This window comes from Haliotis asinina, chromosome 6 (genome assembly GCF_037392515.1).
Source record: "Haliotis asinina isolate JCU_RB_2024 chromosome 6, JCU_Hal_asi_v2, whole genome shotgun sequence".
NCBI lineage: Eukaryota > Metazoa > Mollusca > Gastropoda > Lepetellida > Haliotidae > Haliotis > Haliotis asinina.
The window spans coordinates 55,732,959-55,752,873 of record NC_090285.1 but is presented as its reverse complement, the minus strand read 5'-3'; the positions used below and the strand labels follow the sequence as shown (position 1 = coordinate 55,752,873).

Genomic DNA, 19,915 nt, shown 5'->3' with positions numbered 1-19,915 from the left:
ACTATCGATCTCTGGCAGTAGTTAAATTACGTGCTCGTCCAATGTCATGCATAATTAAACTTTTCCGGAGATGGAATCTAAATCCTAACACCTCCTTCTGTAAATGCTGGTTGTGTTTGTGACGTTCAAGGTCACACTGTCCACACTGGTAAATGTGGGTCACATCTGGACGCCACGGTCTAGTTCTCACCGTCAAGATTTCAACTCCAACTCCGTGCACTTCAACCTAGAACAGGCTATAACACAAATAATGCCCGTCAAAACTCTCGCCTCGCGCCATTGGTTAGATTTGGTCACGTGGACTTCATTGACAGGGGCAATTTTTCCCGCAGTGTGTAAAATAACGTACTTGTTTGTCGGCCTAGACTTCACTGTGCGGAGTTGACACGAAGGGTAAGTACGTAGAATACATCAACATTGACGTTGACAATATGTATGGATTATGCATTGATGCCACTGTCATATCTGTATTACGATGTTAGTGTTTACACTTACAGACATCTAAATATTGACAAAAGTAGTGGCGGGAAAGAGCTCTAAAAGAACTATTTATTTCCCGTATGCACACACACACACACACAAACTGCACTTACGTGAATTGCATTGTTGCTCTGCCGTGACTGCAGCGTGTGATTTTATATGTTTTAAATAATAAAACCAAATCGTTTTGTTTTCAATTAAATGAAAAGAAAAATGCATTTAAATTTAAAACGCCCAAGCAAAGCATGTGGTTAGAACACTAGACGAAATTTGATAACCCAGACTGCATGCCTGCAAAAGAGTGATATTAGATTTCACATGTCACTCTGTTTCTTGTTTGTGTTTTTCTTAGATTGTCTTAGCATGTGGTCGTATCAGTAAATATTCGCAGCTGTCAGTTGAAGTTCGTATAGTTGAAGTGTAGAAGTCTCTGCACACAGATATTTATATATTTTGCCAGTTTATGCCAATTTGGCAAGTGGATTCTTTTATGTTTGTATTTGGTAAATTGTTTTCAAAGAATACCTCTGTGAACTGGACACAAAGTAGGACTCTCCTGGAATTATTCGTTTTGGAGACTTTGAAATGCTTCTTTTCTGAAACCTTCCAAGAGGACCAGATAGCATGTTAATGCTAAATGTAGAGGTTACTCTAAGGACACACTATTAGGTATTGCTATACATGTAGTTTAAATCATTTTTAATAAATGAAATAATTTGTTCCAAATTGGACTGTTTTTTATACAATTTGTATTTTCTTTGTTATATTAGAAAGCATTTGAACAGTATTCAATGTATTTATGGAAAACCAGGCTGAAGATCATTCATATATATACTGCATATGATAAACTGTTGTAATGTATACCATTTATGTATCTGTATTTCTATATGTCTGTAACTACTGTAACACTCATATTTGTACTTTATACAATATTGCTACTGTTTTTTGTTGAAATGATACGCAATAAATATCTTATCTTTTCTTTTTTTCTTCTTATCTTATCTTATCTTATCTTATCTAAAGGCCAACTAAACTGATAGTTACAAATAGAGGTACATATTATAGCTTGTAACTGTAATATATACAATTTGGTAACTTTGTTATTACCTTTTTGGATTTGTTACCATGATTCCTGAAATTGGCTGCAGACTTGATGATGCAGCTCTAATGGCACCAGTTGAAACTCTAGTGAAATGACATTGTCTAATCTCTTATTCAAGGACAGTAGAACAGCTGTATGTAGGTGGGACTATATTTAGTTTTATCAATTACTTACATGTCTCATACATTACATGTACCAAGAGGATGCAGTGACACAGTGCTTTTACCTTAGTCCAGGTAATATACCATTAGGCTAAGTGAAAAAGGTGAAATGTATCTCGGACATTTGCATGTCACTTTTGTTTGTGGGCTGGACATTTTTTTATTGCCATGTGAAAAAATAATTTTGACTTAGCCACGTCCAGATCATCCATTTGTCCACTACAGCGGACAAGAATGAGCGTCGGTAAGAATGAGTGTGACTGAATCTACAACTCATTAACATGTGCTAAACTTCCCAAGCTGTAATTCTGAGAGGAAAAAAATAATAAATGTCAAAAATTATAACACAATGGGTAGTATATTGAGAGGGAGAAAATAATAAATATCTTCCTCCTGCATCACCTTTTTTTTCTATCAAAATTTAAAGAAAAGTCCTACCGCCCTCATCACTTTTAAAAAAATGCACCAGAGAAACATTTTAAAAAATTTATGCACCCTTAGACTCAACAGTGTCTTTAGTTAATGGAGGTCTTTCTTTGATAATGTACATGGAATGTGTTATAGAAAATATGAATTTTCATTATCTGAAGTACAAAATGGCGGATCATTTGAATAGGAAATTTTAGATATACCTTTAAATCTGTGAGCAGTGGAATTGTTTCTGGAATTCATATAAGCAGCTTGTGTGGGTTTTCAGTGATGGAAATAGTTTTTGATTTGTGTTCCATGGAACAGTAAGTATTGATGTGGCATAAATGAAATATTTTCACAGTGCCCTGGCAGTAGAACTAAAATTATAAAAATAATACCCACCATGATTCATTTAATGGAAAATAAAAAAAAACTGAACAAATCAAATTGTTGGAATTATTTTACACTTCATGGAACTATTTATTTATACACTCAATCTCAGATCTGTAAATGGGTGTGGGGATTTGGAATTGCAGTGTCCATGACATTAAATCCTATTTTGGATGATAGCATAGTTTGTGGGTTAGTTTATGGGCTCAGGGCAAATGAAGCTGAACTGTTCCTTCAGACAGGATAGTGTACACGAAATCCTGTTATGGTGTGAATACTTTTTTTTTAAGAATCTATTTTTATTTGAGTTGAATAGCTTCATGTCACATCTACATTACTCCATGCATGTAGTGATGAGATCAAGTCTGATTTCCTGCACAAAGGAGGATTTTTCAGTTCAAAATATAAATGAGTTTTATTTGGAAAACATATCTAATAATCACAATATTATTTAAAAGCAGAAACTGTCATAGCACAAAACTCAAAAGCAGGCAATTTGTTATTCACATTACATAGGTACGATTTATGGTACAGGTCAACTACCTTCAGATAGCTAACAATAAGATGTCTGCTGATTCTTCTATGTAAAGCCATCTTAAAGCTTTTAAAAGTTTTAAACCTTGATAATTTGAGTTAGAATTGTTTGTGTGAAGGGAATAAGGGGATCACATGGGCTGGCTGGCTATCTTGGCTGATGCATGTCATTGTGTCCCAGGTGCATTGATTGATGCTCGTGACATCAGTCATGGGTCCAGATTTATATGGTTGCTGACTGTCATCACATGAATTGAGTATTTCAGAGTGATGAGTTAATCCACACTGTTTCTTAATTGCTTTTGCTTATCCTCTGATGCTGAAGATTTATTTATTTATTTATTTATTTATTTATTTATTTATTTATTTATTTATTTATTTATTTATTTATTTATTTATTTATTTATTTATTTATTTATTTATTTATTCTGATCTGGACTGGAGTAAAAAAGTTGCCTTGTGGGTACAATGTCTGAAGCCAATTTCTAGAGTCCCGCACCATGTTTTTGCTGAATAGAATACTGCTAATAGTGGCATGACAGCACTCACTCATTCACTGAATTACATTGGTCTTGGCCGTTAAATTATTTAAAGCTGCAGATATTACTCAGTCATGAACCTCTCAGATAGGAGTCATTGTATAATCACCACTTAAATTCCCATCTTTAGAACACCCAGTCACACCAGCTATCACTGGTAAGCTGGTGTAAGTGAAAAAGGTGCACTATAATTCCTCTCACTTAGCTCCAATCTAATCACAGTTAATCGGTGTCGCAGATCACAGCTTGAATGTGTGACGCGGCTGATAATTGGATGATTGTTACACATGGGCTTGTGATGCATTGAGGTGTACAGAGGCTGATGCCCCCTTGCTTACCCCCATGTTGGGGTAATGATCAGAGTTAATAAGGTCATTATTTATAGGAGGGAACAGGATGCTGATTGTAATTGATGTCCTGGTGATACAGTGGGAGTTCTTCTTAGTCCCACTGTGCTTACTGCTGCAGACAGACACAGCTGACTGTGACAGGGTTTAGTCAGTGTTGACAGTGTCCATACAGTGTTTTGTGTATATTCAGCATTGTCACTGTGGACCGTGTCCATTTAATCATCTCAGTACGTTCAGCGTTGTCAGTGTGGTGCATTGAATGTTTGTTAATATGGTGTACATTCAATGCTCTCTGTACATTCAGCATTGTCAGTGTTGGAAGTATCCCCTTGATTGAAAATAATCGAAAATTGATCGAAAGAAGGATTACAAATAATTATTGATGATAAAAAAACATCTTTTCAATTTATCTTAAATATGTTGTTTTAGTATAACACACTTGAGTGAAGTAAACTAACCATTAAATTTGCCGAATATTCACAAACATCCACTTAACACTGTAAAACTATGCACATTGTTTTCAAAGTTTTTTATCTAGCCTCATGTAAGAATGTCGAGTTTTGATTGGCCCACGTGACTGATAAAATACCATGTACATCCATAACGATCCGCCAGCGGGAGTATACGACTTTAATAATCCCGCTGTGAAAGTCATATCATCCCGCTACGCCTCGGTGACGACGCGAGAAATGAGAAAAGCGTGCATCAGCAAGCCTTTAGTAACGTGCGGTGCTTTGAGATCAAGCGATCAGCTGGTGTCAACATGGCAGCAAGTCGATTCGATGCGTGTTGTTTCGTTTTCATTTAGTGAACACATTCAGCTAGATAAATGCGTTATCACATCGTGTTTCGGGAAATATGGGGTTTTATCAGTCCCTCGTAAGGTTGTGTTCGCCTCACCTCCAGGTCGGGGAACAAAACCTTACTCGAGACTGATAAAACCCTGTATTTCCCTTGACACAATGTGATAACTTATAATATTCATCACTATGATAAATATTATTGTCACAGAATAGTTTGTTTGTAGAAAGCAAAATTACTGCACTTTCATTGCTAATTACAATTCCATTGTCTTTCTTGCATGCATACATTTCATTGTATTAGTTATGAAAAAACATTAATATAAAAAAAACTCAGTAAAAACCTGTAAAATTGGTGATTAGATTGAAAAATGTATTTCAAATATAATCGATAATCATTCATCACAAGTCCTCCAATAACCAATGGTGGATTTGGTTTCCAATTCCCATCAGTATTCAGTGTCATGCATTTAGTGTTTGTTAGTGTAGATTCGATGTTCTCTGTACTTGCAGCATTGTCAGTGAAGTGCATTCAATGTTTGTTAGTGTGGTGTACATTCAATGTTCTCTATACAATCAATATTTGTTAGTGTGGTGTACATTCAATGTTCTCTATACACTCAATTTTTGTTAGTGTCGTGTGCATTCAATGTTCTCTATACATTCAATGTTTGTTAGTGTGGTGTACATTCAATGTTCTCTATACATTCTGCATTGTCAGTGTAGTGCAATCAGTGTTTGTTAGAGTGGTGTGCACTGAAAGTTTGTCAGTGTAGTGACATGAACAGAGAAAAAAATTCTTCAACGTGGCCTTAGTAATTTTTGAAATTTTTGAAATATATTCTGATTTTGTACTTTTCTAAACCAATGGCATATCATCATTAATTAGGTTACATGTATCTATTTCAGTACAAAAACCAGTTGAAATGTGAACCTGGTCTGTGTAATAAATACACTTGATCAGCAAATTATGAAAATATTTCAGTAATTTAAATTTCCGTATGATCTAAATGTAATGCTGTTTTCTCTTTATATCAAAGATATTTGCTTGACATATCATACCATAAGTATAGTTTATAAATTTGCATGTGCATCTAGCTTGACCGTCCATCATTGTCAGTGTTCATAGTGTAGTCATGCAAGTATCGTATAACATTACTCATCTGTAGCATTAGGTATGCTAAAATAAATCAACATTATACTACATTAAATGATTTCTTTGTAAAATTTGCATTCATCTCGTCAAACAATCATCTTTGATGATGCCACTGCTGCAACAGGTTACTGCGTGGGTTCTCTGGGAATGTCAAGAGGATACTGCGTAGGTTGTCAGGGAATGTCAAGAGGATACTGTGTGGGTTTTCAAGCAACCAGTCAGCAGGTTATTGTATGGGTTGTCAGTGAACACAAGAGGATACTCTGAGGGTTGTCAGTGAACGAGCCAACAGGATGCTACAGGGTTGTCAGGGAATGTCAACAGAATACTCTAGGCATTTTCAGGGAATAGCCTACTTGAAATTGCATGGGCTGCAAGGAAGCATCAACAGGATAATCTAGGGATTGTCAAGCAGCCTGTCAACAGGATACTGCATGGGTTGTCAGGGAACGTCTTCAGGATACTGTGGTGTTTTTTTTAGGGAACTAGCCAACAGGATACCGCACATCCTCGATATCTCCAGGGTCTACGCTCTGAAAAGTCTCCACTATACCCTGGATGCATCTACGGCTCAGCCCGATAAATTTATTACCTCCCTTGGCTGGCTTTTTATCCAATCAGGTGTCATCGCTGGGAATTTGAGCGAACCAATCACAACTCACTTTCGCTTTTTAAATCCTCTAACTGATTAAACTTGGCAAACAAACCATGCGTAGGTTCTCTGAAAGTATTAGATGGATTTCTTGCATATGTTTTAAAAAAGGTTTCGGACCTATAAAGTTGCATGTATGATTTTCCCAAATTGTGAGTCGCACGGCGAGCAAACCTTCACAGTTGCAACTGCTACCTTTGTTGACACTGGCAAATTCGGTTATAACGGCGACCACTCTGATTGGCTACTGTGAGAAAGCAGAGTCAGCAAAGGGAGGTAATAAATTTCAGGCTGAGCCGTAGGTGCATCCAGGGTATAGTGGAGACTTTTCGGAACGTAGAATAAAGTAGCCAGCAGAATAAAATAGTGTTATCAGGTAACTACTACAACTTAAGTCCGCAGCATACTTCTCGTTTTGTTAGTGTTGTTTTCAGCAGATGTTTCTTATGGACATGGTTTTTTTTGCTTCTTTCCTTCTACTTCTATTGTCTGAAGCACCACCACTCTCTGTCCAGGCTTGTATCCTTCAGGAATGGCTGAATCAAAGGCATTGTTTAAATTTGGGACATAGGTACATCTTAGCATTAAGGTTTTTAATGGTACCCAGCAAACATTGTGAATAAGGTCTTTGTTATGTTTCATTGTGACAGAATCACATATTGTTATTTTTTATTTCCTTGAACAGGAAACTTGTTGAATGAAGAATTATTGTAGAATATCAATCAAAGAAGTAACCATTTTGAGATCATTATTTACAATTAACAATAACATCTGTTCCTGGGTGTAAATCCATAAAGCATTCATAATGGTACAAACTGCCGTAACACACTGTCAGTTGTTACCATAGACTAACACATGTCCCAGCTCTGAAACACTTTGTGGATCGTGACCAAAGGTTTTAAACTTAAGCCTCATCTTTGAATTGGAAAAGAAGACAATTCTGATAGTCGAAAGAGTTCACCATCTTGAATGCCATTTCCAAAGTACAGGCAGAATGCTCAGAGAATCTGATCACTTAATTAGCTGTATTTAAATGGAAATCAGCACTTCATGTAATTATCAGCCGTGTCAAGATGTGGTAAGAATATATTACAGATAGGCCAATTGTGGATAGAAGTGTTGTGGGAAAACTACACGGAAGTACTTTCGAAACGTTACTGTGTATTGTTGCAGCATGCCAGGGTTTTAGCTTAACTGGGTTTTACCTTAACTAGGTTTTACCCTAACTGGGTTTTACCTTAACTGGGTTTTACCTCAACTTGCAGAAGTTGGGGTCCAGAAAACCGTTTCTGTAAACTTTATAGGTCTTTGCTGGTAGAGCTGAAGCTGGTAACCCAGATACTCGGGACAGATGGGTAAAAATTGGACCTGGGTACTCGTCTCGATACCCAAACCCATCATGGTCACGTGACTAATAGATTAAACAATGTAATGTGTTTTTCTTTTATGACTGAAAGGTTGTCTTTAGACATAATTTACAGTTACCTCTTTTCAGTATTATACATGGTTAAGATATTGAAAAATATCAACATTTTAGACTTTGACCTGAAGAATATATTGCCATTTTTTTTACAAATTTGATGTTGGGAATTAACATATGGGTATGTTGGTAGGGTAGGGTAATAGGGGTGGATACACGGGTAGAAAGTTTCTACCTGTCCAGCCCTACTTGCTGGTAATACAAAGCTCCTGTAAAGTATTGTAACAGTGTTAAGAACTGTATCCACACATAATCACTTCAGAATCTGAAATGAATCAGTGATCATGTGGACAATGGTCATGATTGATTGATGAAATAACAGACACATTTATTTGTCTACTCTTGATGCACTGCACTTGGTATTTTTGTGGCTCTCTGGTTGCAGTATTTTGTTTTTTTCTGCATCTAGTTTCTACAGTACATTTGTATGTTTCTTCAGACCCTGGCTTACAGTGTTATTTTCTGTCACTGATACAATGAAAATTTCAACTTTGTGGAACATTGTAGCGTTGATGCAAAATATTTGATCCAGTGAATAGGAATATTCACCCACTCACACTTGTTTCATTTACTCTGGGAAAGAATCAGTCAAGTAATATTTGTCAGAGGAAGGTTCAATAATGGGTCTGTGTGTGGTGTCTGTTATTTCAGCTCTTTTTTTCCATGGAAGCAATTTTGACCAAAATAGGTACCAGTATTCCAATCTACCATTAACATAGTGACATTTCAAATGGATAGTGTCACACTTTTTCAACATTATTTTGGCCTGCATCATATATATTGGGGCATATGCACTCATTTTAGCCTCTTATGCAATAAATGACATATTATCCTCAATGACTTGCCTGCATTTGATAATTGAAACTACCAAGTGCACGGCTTCCAAACAGAAAAAACTTGCCAATGTCAGAGTTTGACACTGGTTTCAATCACTGGTTATACGTAAATTATATGGTAGCCATTTAGAGGACTGATAGTTAGTATTATTGAGATAAATATGATATGTTACTGAAACTGTTACTCGGAATTCCCAAGGTTTATAAATAGTGACCTCACGAGATGACAGGCAAAACTCTGAAACATGTACAACAATATACATCTTGAATTCATACCTTAAATAGTTATTCGCAGTCGTGAGATTTTCACGCGTTTGTTGTCACCACACCTCCCCATATTGTTTATGAATCTTTAAAACATGTTTCTTCTTCAAAGTGATGCTGATGACTTGAGGATATGTGGACCGATGGTTTGTGAAAGAACAGGTAAACTAAAAATGCATTTTCCCCAAGAGAACAACCAAGGAAAAAAGTTCTCTTAACTAATTTGACCTTAAAATGATGATAAAATGTTATGTGCAAGAAAATTTTTCAAATTTAAGCGTTATGGTTCGGACATGAAGACAGGAGTCAAAGGGATCGCAAATCATTTTCTCCTTCCACAAACACTGTAAATCCATTGTTTTATTGGGCAGTGCTTGAAGCATTAGTTTTTGCAGCATGTTAAAGTTAACATGAAAGACTTTTTCATTGGACAAAGTGCTTGAAATTTCTGTGTTTTAGATGCAGACATTCATTAATCTTTCAAATAACACCCACACCTGCTTTTAAAGCCTCTTAAAATCTGAAACATCAACACTTCAACTGTGATTAAATGTGCAGGGAATATTTTAAAGTGACTTCGCTTGCAGCATGTACGATCTTTTCACTGATATTGCTCACTGTGCAGGATTTTTTTCACAGTATCTGTTTCCATGGTGATGTCACAGTGTTAAGTGTATTTACCATAGGCGGTGCTTAACCCCACCGACAGGACCTATAGCATACATTTGCTAGGGTTGTGACAATGCGTCAGACTATCAATGAATTGCAATTGTTGCATCTCTGATAGGAATTAATCGATGGAAGAAACGAAAAACTGTCGATGCATCAATAGCATGTATAACTATTGATAGTTAAATGACTTTTATTTATATATGTGCAGTGTCAAATACAGGATGTTTGGTTGCAGACTTGCAGCTTCATTGAGGTTGTGTTTAATCAGTCTGACATTCAAGTTTGTTGTCAGTTATCAAACTGCTTCAACTAGTTTGTTTCATATAAACTATTCTTTTGTTGGGGAAATGAAATTGATGAAACAATTCAAAGGGGAAAAGACTGTTGCAATAGTTTCTTTCACATGCTTTCACAGTATGTTACAACAGTCTGTAGCTATCGCAAATCTTAGTGTGACTTGCATTATTAAGAGCCTTAGCACTGCAGGGAAAATAATGTGTTTCAGGGACTGTTAGACTAGGCAGTCAGTTGTATGATTCTGACCATGAGCATCTGGTTATGGACCAGTACCAGATAGCGATGCTGTCATGTATGTCCTACAGCGCTGGTTGCTTTGATCACAAACACATGCAAAGGCACATTAAGAAACCATTGGAAAATATGGTATAAGTAAAAAATGTTGATGAGTATTAGGTCAACATTGGTGTGTCAAAATTGTGTTTGTCTACAAGACTTTCTGAAATTTCTACCATCTCCTTTAATGCTGTAATCTTTTGAAAACTACGTATGAACATTAGTTGTCTGATTCTTACTGAATTCTTGGTACTCTGATTGTTTCCACAAATCTGAATTCAGTCAAGAGTGACTGATCACATTTTCAAAATGACTACCATGGCAGTGAAATAAAACTCAATTAAAAGTCTGTAATCCATCAATAACAGGATAATTGTTTTGCCATAGGTGATAAATATTCACAATATTGTGAATGTTCCATGTCCTTAGTTTTGACATTTAAATATTTACTAAGCTCCTATCAAAAAGTATTTCTACTCAATAAACATCTTCTAAAAACTGCCTGCTTGATGAAAGTTGAAATGATGAAGTCATATTGTGTACAAATACTTCATGTTAGTTATCCATCGAGACCATTGTAAAAATCAGGTGTCACTTAAAATGTCAGTAGGATGGTCTACACAAAGTTTGTCTCTGTGTTTTTTCTGTACCTTGTGGTTTATGAGAAAATATCACGCTTAACAGGATGTGACAGGCTTAAAGCAGTACATCACTCCAGACAAGCATGATGAGCCATCATTGCATCAACGACAGCAGATGTGGGGGTCACACCACAGAGACGCATCGCCATGTTGTGTGGGGGCAATAATGCAAGGTTTCAACACAGACATCGGGGCGGGGGGTAGCCTAGTGGTTAAAATGGTCGCTCAACGCGCCGAAGACCCGGGTTTGATTCCCCACACAGGTACAGTGTATGAAGCCCATTTCTAGTGTCCCCTGCTGTGATGTTGCTGGAATGTTGCTAAAGCAGCATCAAAATAACTTCCACTCACTCACTCACTCACTCAGAAACATGAATTAGCAGGTATTTTCATGAAGCCTGTTAATGAACATTTGCCAATAATTGCTGATTATATGCTATATGTGTTACTTTCGTGCGAAGCAGGCATGCATACAACAGAACGTTCAAGCATCTGTAGCTACTTTCTTGAAGAAAGTTACGACATTGCTGACAATTTCTTGACACTGAAATGACAAATGGCAGCCTTGTCTCAGCTGTTTGGACATGTTAGTCAACTGACAAAAGTGCAAGCCTTCACAATAATAGACCCAGTGTATTCACTTGATCAAGTCAAGCTGAACAAACTGGATATTATTTTCCAAGGATGATCTTGTCAGATCATCAACACAGTCATGAACTGAAATATCTTGACTGACAATGCATAATTTATTCCTGATGTCCACTGGGGAAACTTGTGATTTGAGATCATGTCACGATATGTTTTGTTACCTGCCAGTTTTACTTCCAGTCTAAACATCACTGTGGGAGTCCAGACAAAGTAAACAGTCTGACCATAGTCATGCCTTATTCTGCCATCAACATTTTCAATGTCACTATACCATTTGTAGCGAACACTCACTCACTCACTCCAGAAATTTTGTATTACAATGATTCACAGTTCTCAAATCTTTCCGCTGGCTTCCCATCAAAGGATGCATCAGCTTCAAGATTCTCTTCCTTACCCTTAACTATATCTTTATGACAATTCCAGTTCTTATGTCAAGGACCTTGCCACTCTCCACAAACCAAGGCGATGTCTTCGCTCTGATAAACAGTTCCTTCTTTTCTCTCCAGTCGGTCAAACAATAATGGGTGATAGCGTTCTCCAGCACAGCTCCACATCTTTGGAGCCATCTTCCACTATCATTCAGGATGCCTGTGACCACAACAAAGTTCAGATCTGATCTGAAAACTTGTCTCTTTCTTCTTGTTATATTTATCATTATCATTCAGTTATAGGGACAGAATGTTGCTACTCCTGTTGACCACTTGTTTTACATAGTGGTATAACAATATGGTGATATAGTGATGAAATACAGTTCACAAGTGTCCTCATAATTTAACTATGGTCAGTCTGAGATGTAACATACGCAAGAGAGCCTATCGACTCTTGCATGCAAGACAGTGCGCTCCCTGATCAGCTGATACTAAATGAAGCGCTTCACCCAAATTAATGTCATTAATTACTGGAACCACTGTGATAATAGGTCAACACAAAAGTGTACTTTATTACACTATACATGGGGAAAGAACAAACTGTATTGTATATTTATTTTCTAAGAGGCCAAATGTAGTATTTACCAATGATTAAGCAAAGGTAGAGAACAAACAGAAAAATATCTTGACCTACCTTCCTCATTCAAAGCTAACTGACAGACTTTTCCGGTGACATGCCTGCCCCCAACATGAAGATGCACATTAACTATTACATGTTTACTCACCACTACTGAACTTCGTTCATGTACATGCTGACACTGTCAATGCATCTGGAGTAAATCAGACATGACTCATGAAGTCAGTAGGCATTACACTAAAAGGAACAAGGGAGCAGGTTTTGTTGTGCACATTGTTTGTTTTCTTATAAAACTGAAGCTGACAGTCCCTGAACTACATTATTTTTATCACTGCCTAGCCCACCCTGCAATGCTAAAGCCCTAAATGAAGCAAGTCTAGATTTCCTCAGGTTCTGAATCTTCCATCTCACTGGGGATCTTTTTCAGTTTAAATGAGTTTATTTGTTACTCTCAGTATTACATACTGACTAAGTGCTAGTCTAGTTGTGCTTACTGCTGAACTATGACTTAGCATATTTGTACTTAGTCTGTAAAGTGAGAGATAGGCTCCAGAGCCCAACTTGAAAACTTCTTAATATCTTTCTGCAAAGCTTGGCAGATATGTGAGCTACCCCAAAGTGGTGCCTTTTGCTTTTCACAAATTTATATTTTTCCAAATTTCCATGGAAATGATTTGGATTTAGTTTCAAAAGGGAAGCTTCATTACCAGGGTGCAGCTCAAAAACCATTTGATATCTTTCAACAAATCTTGAAGTGGTGCCTTTTGTTGTTTATAGATATATGGCAATTATATGGAAACAATTAGTACTCATTGTAAAAAAACATCAAGTAAGTCTCAGCAGACGATTTGTCCTTTCAGATATGTTGGGGGTGGGGGGGATATATCATCTTGTGATGACTTGTTCTCAATCACAATTTTCTTGGACTTATCCTGTTATTTATTCAAGAGGGCAATCTTTTCATAATATTCCTCTGTGTTGCCAAAGCTGGAAAACAACTTAAATATATAATGAAAAGGATTTTTCTAAGATTTCCTACTAAAACTGATTATCAATTTCAAATTTAATGTAGATATTTATTATGAATGTCCATGTGTAAACATGCTACATTATGCACGTTTCTGAACAGACCTACTCTTTTTGCAATCATTCTTTTTTTATCATTTTCAAATTGTTTTGCATTGATTTTTAATAAATGATATTAATATAAGTAGGTTTGGGCAGTTTTTTGTTATATTAGCCTCTGATTTTAACTGATCTACATCTTGATTCTAATTTTATAACCTATAATATATATAGGCTAAAGTTTAAATGCAGAAGATGATTCAGTCTTAAATACTATTTATTACCTTCTCAAATCCTCTACAGTTTTCTGTTTGAACTGGTCTATCATCACCTGCGTCCTCTCCCGAACTGGCCTAGCATCGACTTTGAAGTTTGGCCGTGTACTTGTCAAGTTGTTGTTTGCCATTTCACCTTATCTTTGAACGGGTTGGCATCCAACACTTCACTCGGGAATTTGACATTGTCTTTCTTAGAAAACCTGACCTGCATTTTGCATTGTGCCATACTGAAGACATGTCTATCACATATTCTCATGATAAATAATTGATATCAGCTATTCTAATGATGATAGGTTAATTCTCGAGGCTAGAATACTGCAAAAAATGTGTTATATTTCACTGAAACTGGTCACTAATTTGTTATTGGATGATACTTTGATGCTTATTTTAACACACTATCTTAACGATACAACAGCTGTTTTTTAAAACAAGCTCACACGTCTTCACTTATGTGTGTCCTTTGAAGTTGATGATAGCTGAAACTTACAGGATGACACTTGACAGGTCAGCAAACAGTGATGACGTAATACACTGACCACACATACACGCACATGTACACATAGCACTGCTCAGCCTCACCAATATCTTTCAGCAAAACTTGGCAGATATGTGAGACAAACCCCAAAGTGGTGCCTTTTGCTATTTGCAGATGTTTTGGCACTTATATTTTTCTGGATTTGTATGGGTTTTCAGACTTAGTCTCAAAAGGGAGGGATGGGCTTTGGTTCCTGGGCACAACTCAAAAACCATTTGATATCTTTCAACAGAACTTGATAAATATATGAGGCAGATCTTGAAGTGGTGCTTTGTGTTATTTTCAGATATTTGGTATTTATATTTTTAATTATTTCTATGGAAATGATTCAGACTTAGTGAAAAAAAAAACATCAAGTAACTGTCAGATAATTTGTTCATTCAAATATGTGGGGACAAGGGGATCTTCTGATGAGTGATGGTAATTGCGCTCTTTTCCAGAGCAGAACTTTTAAACCGTTCATTATATCATCACCAAACTTGGCATAGGTGGTATAGTGGTGCCTTTTGGTAGGTTTGGTTTTCTGAATAAAATATTTCTTTTTTGCATTTCCATAGCAACAAGTTTGACCTCAACTGAATTTGTTGGTTGTATTCTTATCCAGAGCAGAACTTTAAAAACTTACAAAACTCTCCTTCCAGTCTGCCATATGTACACCAAAACATTGACGTACCGTAATAATAATAAGTAGACATTCATGAAGAGTATTTTGCCGTTGCGGGGATATTGATGACTTGTCTTCTTGTAAATTTGCGTTAGTGCAAAGCATGCTTCCACCTTTGGACATAGCTGACGAATTCTCGACACGGAAAGGTCAATCAGCAACCTTGTCACAGCTCTCTGGACATGTTTACAATCAACTGACAATAACAGACCCAACCAGATTATACACAATAGTATTATGCGTTAGTATTCATGACAGTGCATTAGTATTAACTTGATCATGTCATGCTGAGCAAGCTTTTGGAAGTATGTCTGATATAACTGTAATATAACTGTTTGATTTGCTTCAGAATTGGCCAAGATGAGCAACCATCCTGATATGATTGACCCTATGGTCGACACAGCTGGAAAGAGGGGAATGTTTTCTCGCATGAGAAGACCCCGACAGATGTCCACATCGGTAAGTGTTCATCCCCCGTTTTGTTGAATATAATGTCTCCATTCTGTTGGGAAACCACAACCAGCTGAAACCAAAAGTTTTGTGTGGTTTCTTAAGCAAGTCACGGCAGTGTGTTAGCCTAGTGGTTAAAGTGTTCACTCATCACACCGAAGGCCTGGGTTCCAATCCCCACATGGGTATAATGTCTGAGGCCCATTTTTGATGTCCCCCGCCATGATATTCCTGGAATATTTCTTAAACGGCATATAACTAAACTCACTCACTCACCCTTATGCAAATCAGATGTTAGCTTTATAAATGAGGCTTCACTTCTTTACAACCTTAATTTCAATCTCTGTCAAAGATAAGTATTACTAACACATATATGCATTTAACATTAACCGTTTCTCATGTAATTCCGTGAGGGAGTGCGTTTAGTTTTGAACCGCACTCAGAAATATTCCACTTTCCAATTTTTATGGCGGTTATCTGTAAATATTCAAGAATGGACCAGACAATCCAATGATCAACAGCATGAGCATCAGGCTACACAAATGGAATACAAAGACATGTCAACCAAGTCATCAAGCCTGACCACCAGATCCCACTAGTCGGCTAGTCGCCTCATGACAAACATGAGTTTACTGAAGATCACTTCTAACACGGATCTTCATAGGTTCTTTGAGATGTAGATACCATAGCAACCACAAAATGATAACACAGCAGAATATTTTGGTGATCAGATTTCTTTTGATTATAATAAGCTGCAATCATAATGTACTCAAAGTGACCATTACTTTTATTTTGTTTTAAGCAGGTTCATTATAAACAGTTTACTGGGCATCCAGTTTGAACATAAAAATCAGATAAACGCCAGAACGCTTTTACCCACCACTGAGAATTTCGAAGCCTGATTCTTATTGGCTGATAACATAGTCCACTGGAGCCACCTCCCGTAGAGGGTTCTTGAAATGTTCACACAGAGCTATCCTATGGAAGTGAAATATTCACACAGAGCTATCCTATGGAAGTGGAAAATCTGATTTTAAATGGTCATGTTCACCAAGTGACGGCAATGGTATTCAAGTAGTGACAGCATCATCACCATCTCTAAGGAACCACAGGATTTCTGTCATTCCTAACAGTAGTTAATCTCACTCATGTCTCATTGCCGGGGAAGGTCTTTGTGAATACTGAAAGCGAACCCCTCAAACTAGGAATGGGTCCAGGTATTTATCGTGAAAGAATGGAAAATTTTAAACTGGATACCTTAAGATGGTTGTATAATTTGTGTGATGCTATGCGTGACACGTGAATGTGAGTTTGAATCCCAGATGGTACTCAGCCCAGCAAATGTACTACAATCTGTGTTTTGCCAAGAAAGTGTACTCCCAAATATAACATGTGTTATGAGTATTATACAAGATGGTTACACATTAAGGATATTGCTAGAACTGGCTTCCATGACAGTATTCCACCTCATATCTGCTGTATATGTCTGTAATAATTTCCTGTCATGTTTTTTTCTCTACAAGGTCACATGCAATGCAAAACCTAACTTAGCAGATTTTGATTCCTTTTGGTATGGACTTACAGTAAGAAATTATCAAAAATGCAAATTCAACTTATAAAGTTGAAAAATTATGTGGCGAAAACTGAGTTCAAACGATTCACTGTTTAAAAGTGGTTTCACCAGCTGTGCTGCGCTTCGCCCATAGTGCATTAAGATGAACCAACTTGAACCAGGAAGGCAACTCAGTAAAAACACAGCAAGTGATGCATGCAAGGATTATCACTTCAGCTGAAAGTTGGAGAACAGGAGATGTTTCTTGTGATTATGAGCAGTCTGGGTCTGCAGTAATTAAAATACGCTGGTCCCATTCATGCAGCTTTGCATACCTTTTCAAGAAAGTGTAGCATTAGAAATACTAACTTTAGAAAAATTGTTCAGCTTGAAAATTGAAATGTTTTAATACATGTCTATGGAAACATAGTAAAATATGTTGATTGTGACAAGCTGTCTCTGTCACAGACAAAACTCAATGTCTGTTTTATTGACACTATGTGTCTGCCTCCCTGTCTGCAAAAGGACAATGTACAATGCACAGTTTCAATCAATTTGAACTTAATACCTATCAGGCCATACACCATAACCTAAATGCATTGATTTATGGCTCATGCATCTGGGTTGTCTCTGCCACATTATGTAATTACATGGACAGGAAGGTGTGATACTTGTACACATGACATGTTATTATGTCTGTGGCTTGCAAACAAACTGCATCCATTTTTCTCGGATGACTGGGTCAGATGGAAACCGGTGCAAACTCAAATTGTCAGTTTCAAGCTCTGCTTTGTTCTTGGATGAACAACAATTTCCAGGTAGGTAGGTCACCATCTCAGGATTTGTTTATTCCATCAAACGCAAATGCAGAGAGCATGTATTTACAAAATCCAACTTCTCTTATATGCATTGTTTATGGATAACATCTTCTGTTGTATATGATGGGATGTTTCGGTATGGAATCTTGTACCATTATCACTCTTGACTGACAACAGTCTATGAATCCATACCAAAATGTTGCATCATGTACAAAAAAGAAATTGTTATCCATTAAAAATCTTACCTTCATATTACTCCCCATACTTCTAAAATGCCATTCCAACAGATCATCTCTATATACACACAATGAGTTCCCTGCGCATTGGCAAATGAACGAACCAATAAAAAATCTTCGATACACTAGAGTGCACACCCACCTGCTCTGACCAGGTTTGGTCTCCCAGATGCTTTGTTTCAAAGCTATGCATTCGAAAATCAAAAAATTATCCTTCGATCAGAAGTTTCTTGAGAAATACACCTCCATTCCTGGGAATGAGCAGGTCAACTATTTTAGGGGCAAAGTATGTTTATTGTACATGTTGCCATGCAGACATTAATATCACATATTCAGGAGACATGCTTGGATGAGCCAGATTATACATATAATCTATGTCCCAAATTGGGATGAGTCTCCAAGGTAATTTCATCTGTTACAGGTATTTTATCATAAGAGTATAATATTGCAGTGTAACATTGCATTGTACCAATGCAGTGTAAATTTTGCATTGTACCACTGCAGTGTAATATCCAATGTATCGATTTGCAGTGTAATATTGTATTGTATCAGTTTGCAGTGAAATCTAGCATTGTATCATTGCAGTGTAATATTGTACCATTGCAATATTGTATAATTGCAGTGTAATATTGTACCATTGCAATACTGTATAATTGCAGTGTAATATTGTATAGTAGCATTATGTTATTGCAGTGTATCATTGCAGTGTAATATTTCATTGTATCATTGCAGTGTAATATCGCAGTGCATCATTAGATTCAGCACAATGCGATGTTTCTTCCTCTCTTTGAATACAAATGAACATTCACAAAGCATCACGTATAATTATTACTTTTTAACATAATTTTGTGAACATAATCAGGTACTGAGTATTGGCCACAACTGTTTTCAGAGAATGAATCATCACAGATTGATTAATATTGTTTTATATAGCACTGCATATGACCAAATGCTAAACTGGAGCCTTTTTCCTGTTTTCTTGGCCAAAAGTTGGAATTACCAAAAATAAAGTCTGTTTTCATTGCCAGAGTGTAACTTAAAAAACAGAGAGGTTGTTGAGTGTTTTTAATATATTTTCCATGAATCTTCATCTTCATATTAACACATTTCTGAAACCGTGATGCTGTATTTTGGATGTGCACTGGCTTGTCTGAGAACTCGTACCATCATCAAATAACTGAGTTATACAACTTGACAAGGGTGGAATGCAGTGGGTTAGCTTAGCGGTTAAAGTGGTTGCCTGTCACACCAAAAAAGTTTCAGTATGGAATCTTGTACCATTATCACTCTTGACTGACAACAGTCTATGAATCCATACCAAAATGTTGCATCATGTACAAAGACTATTTCAGCCTATTTCTCAGTCCCGACATCATGTTTAAGGCATATTGCAAAAAGTGGCATTAAAATAAACTCACTCAATCTGTACTTGACAAGGGAATTTGCACAAGGTTTATGGTGAATTATTGTATAGGTGAATGAGTGAGTTTAGGTTTACACAGCGCTTAGCAAAATTCCAGCTATATAGCCGCAGTCTGTAAAAAATTGACCAGACAATCCAGTGATCAACAGCATGAGCACCAATCAACGCAATGGGGAACCAATGACATGTGTCAACCAAGT

The 19,915-nt window shown here is 36.7% G+C and overlaps 1 protein-coding gene across 1 annotated transcript in view; it reads left to right on the top strand.

Annotated features, from left to right (window-relative positions):
• The first annotated feature begins 317 nt into the window (after positions 1 to 317).
• LOC137286542 (excitatory amino acid transporter-like) overlaps positions 318 to 19,915 on the top strand; it is an 83,203-nt gene continuing 63,605 nt past the window's right edge. The window contains exons 1-2 of the mRNA XM_067818464.1: positions 318 to 393; positions 15,586 to 15,695. Of these exons, the coding sequence (XP_067674565.1) occupies positions 15,597 to 15,695 (99 nt within the window). The 5' untranslated portion in view covers positions 318 to 393; positions 15,586 to 15,596. The remainder of the gene's footprint in view (positions 394 to 15,585; positions 15,696 to 19,915) is intronic.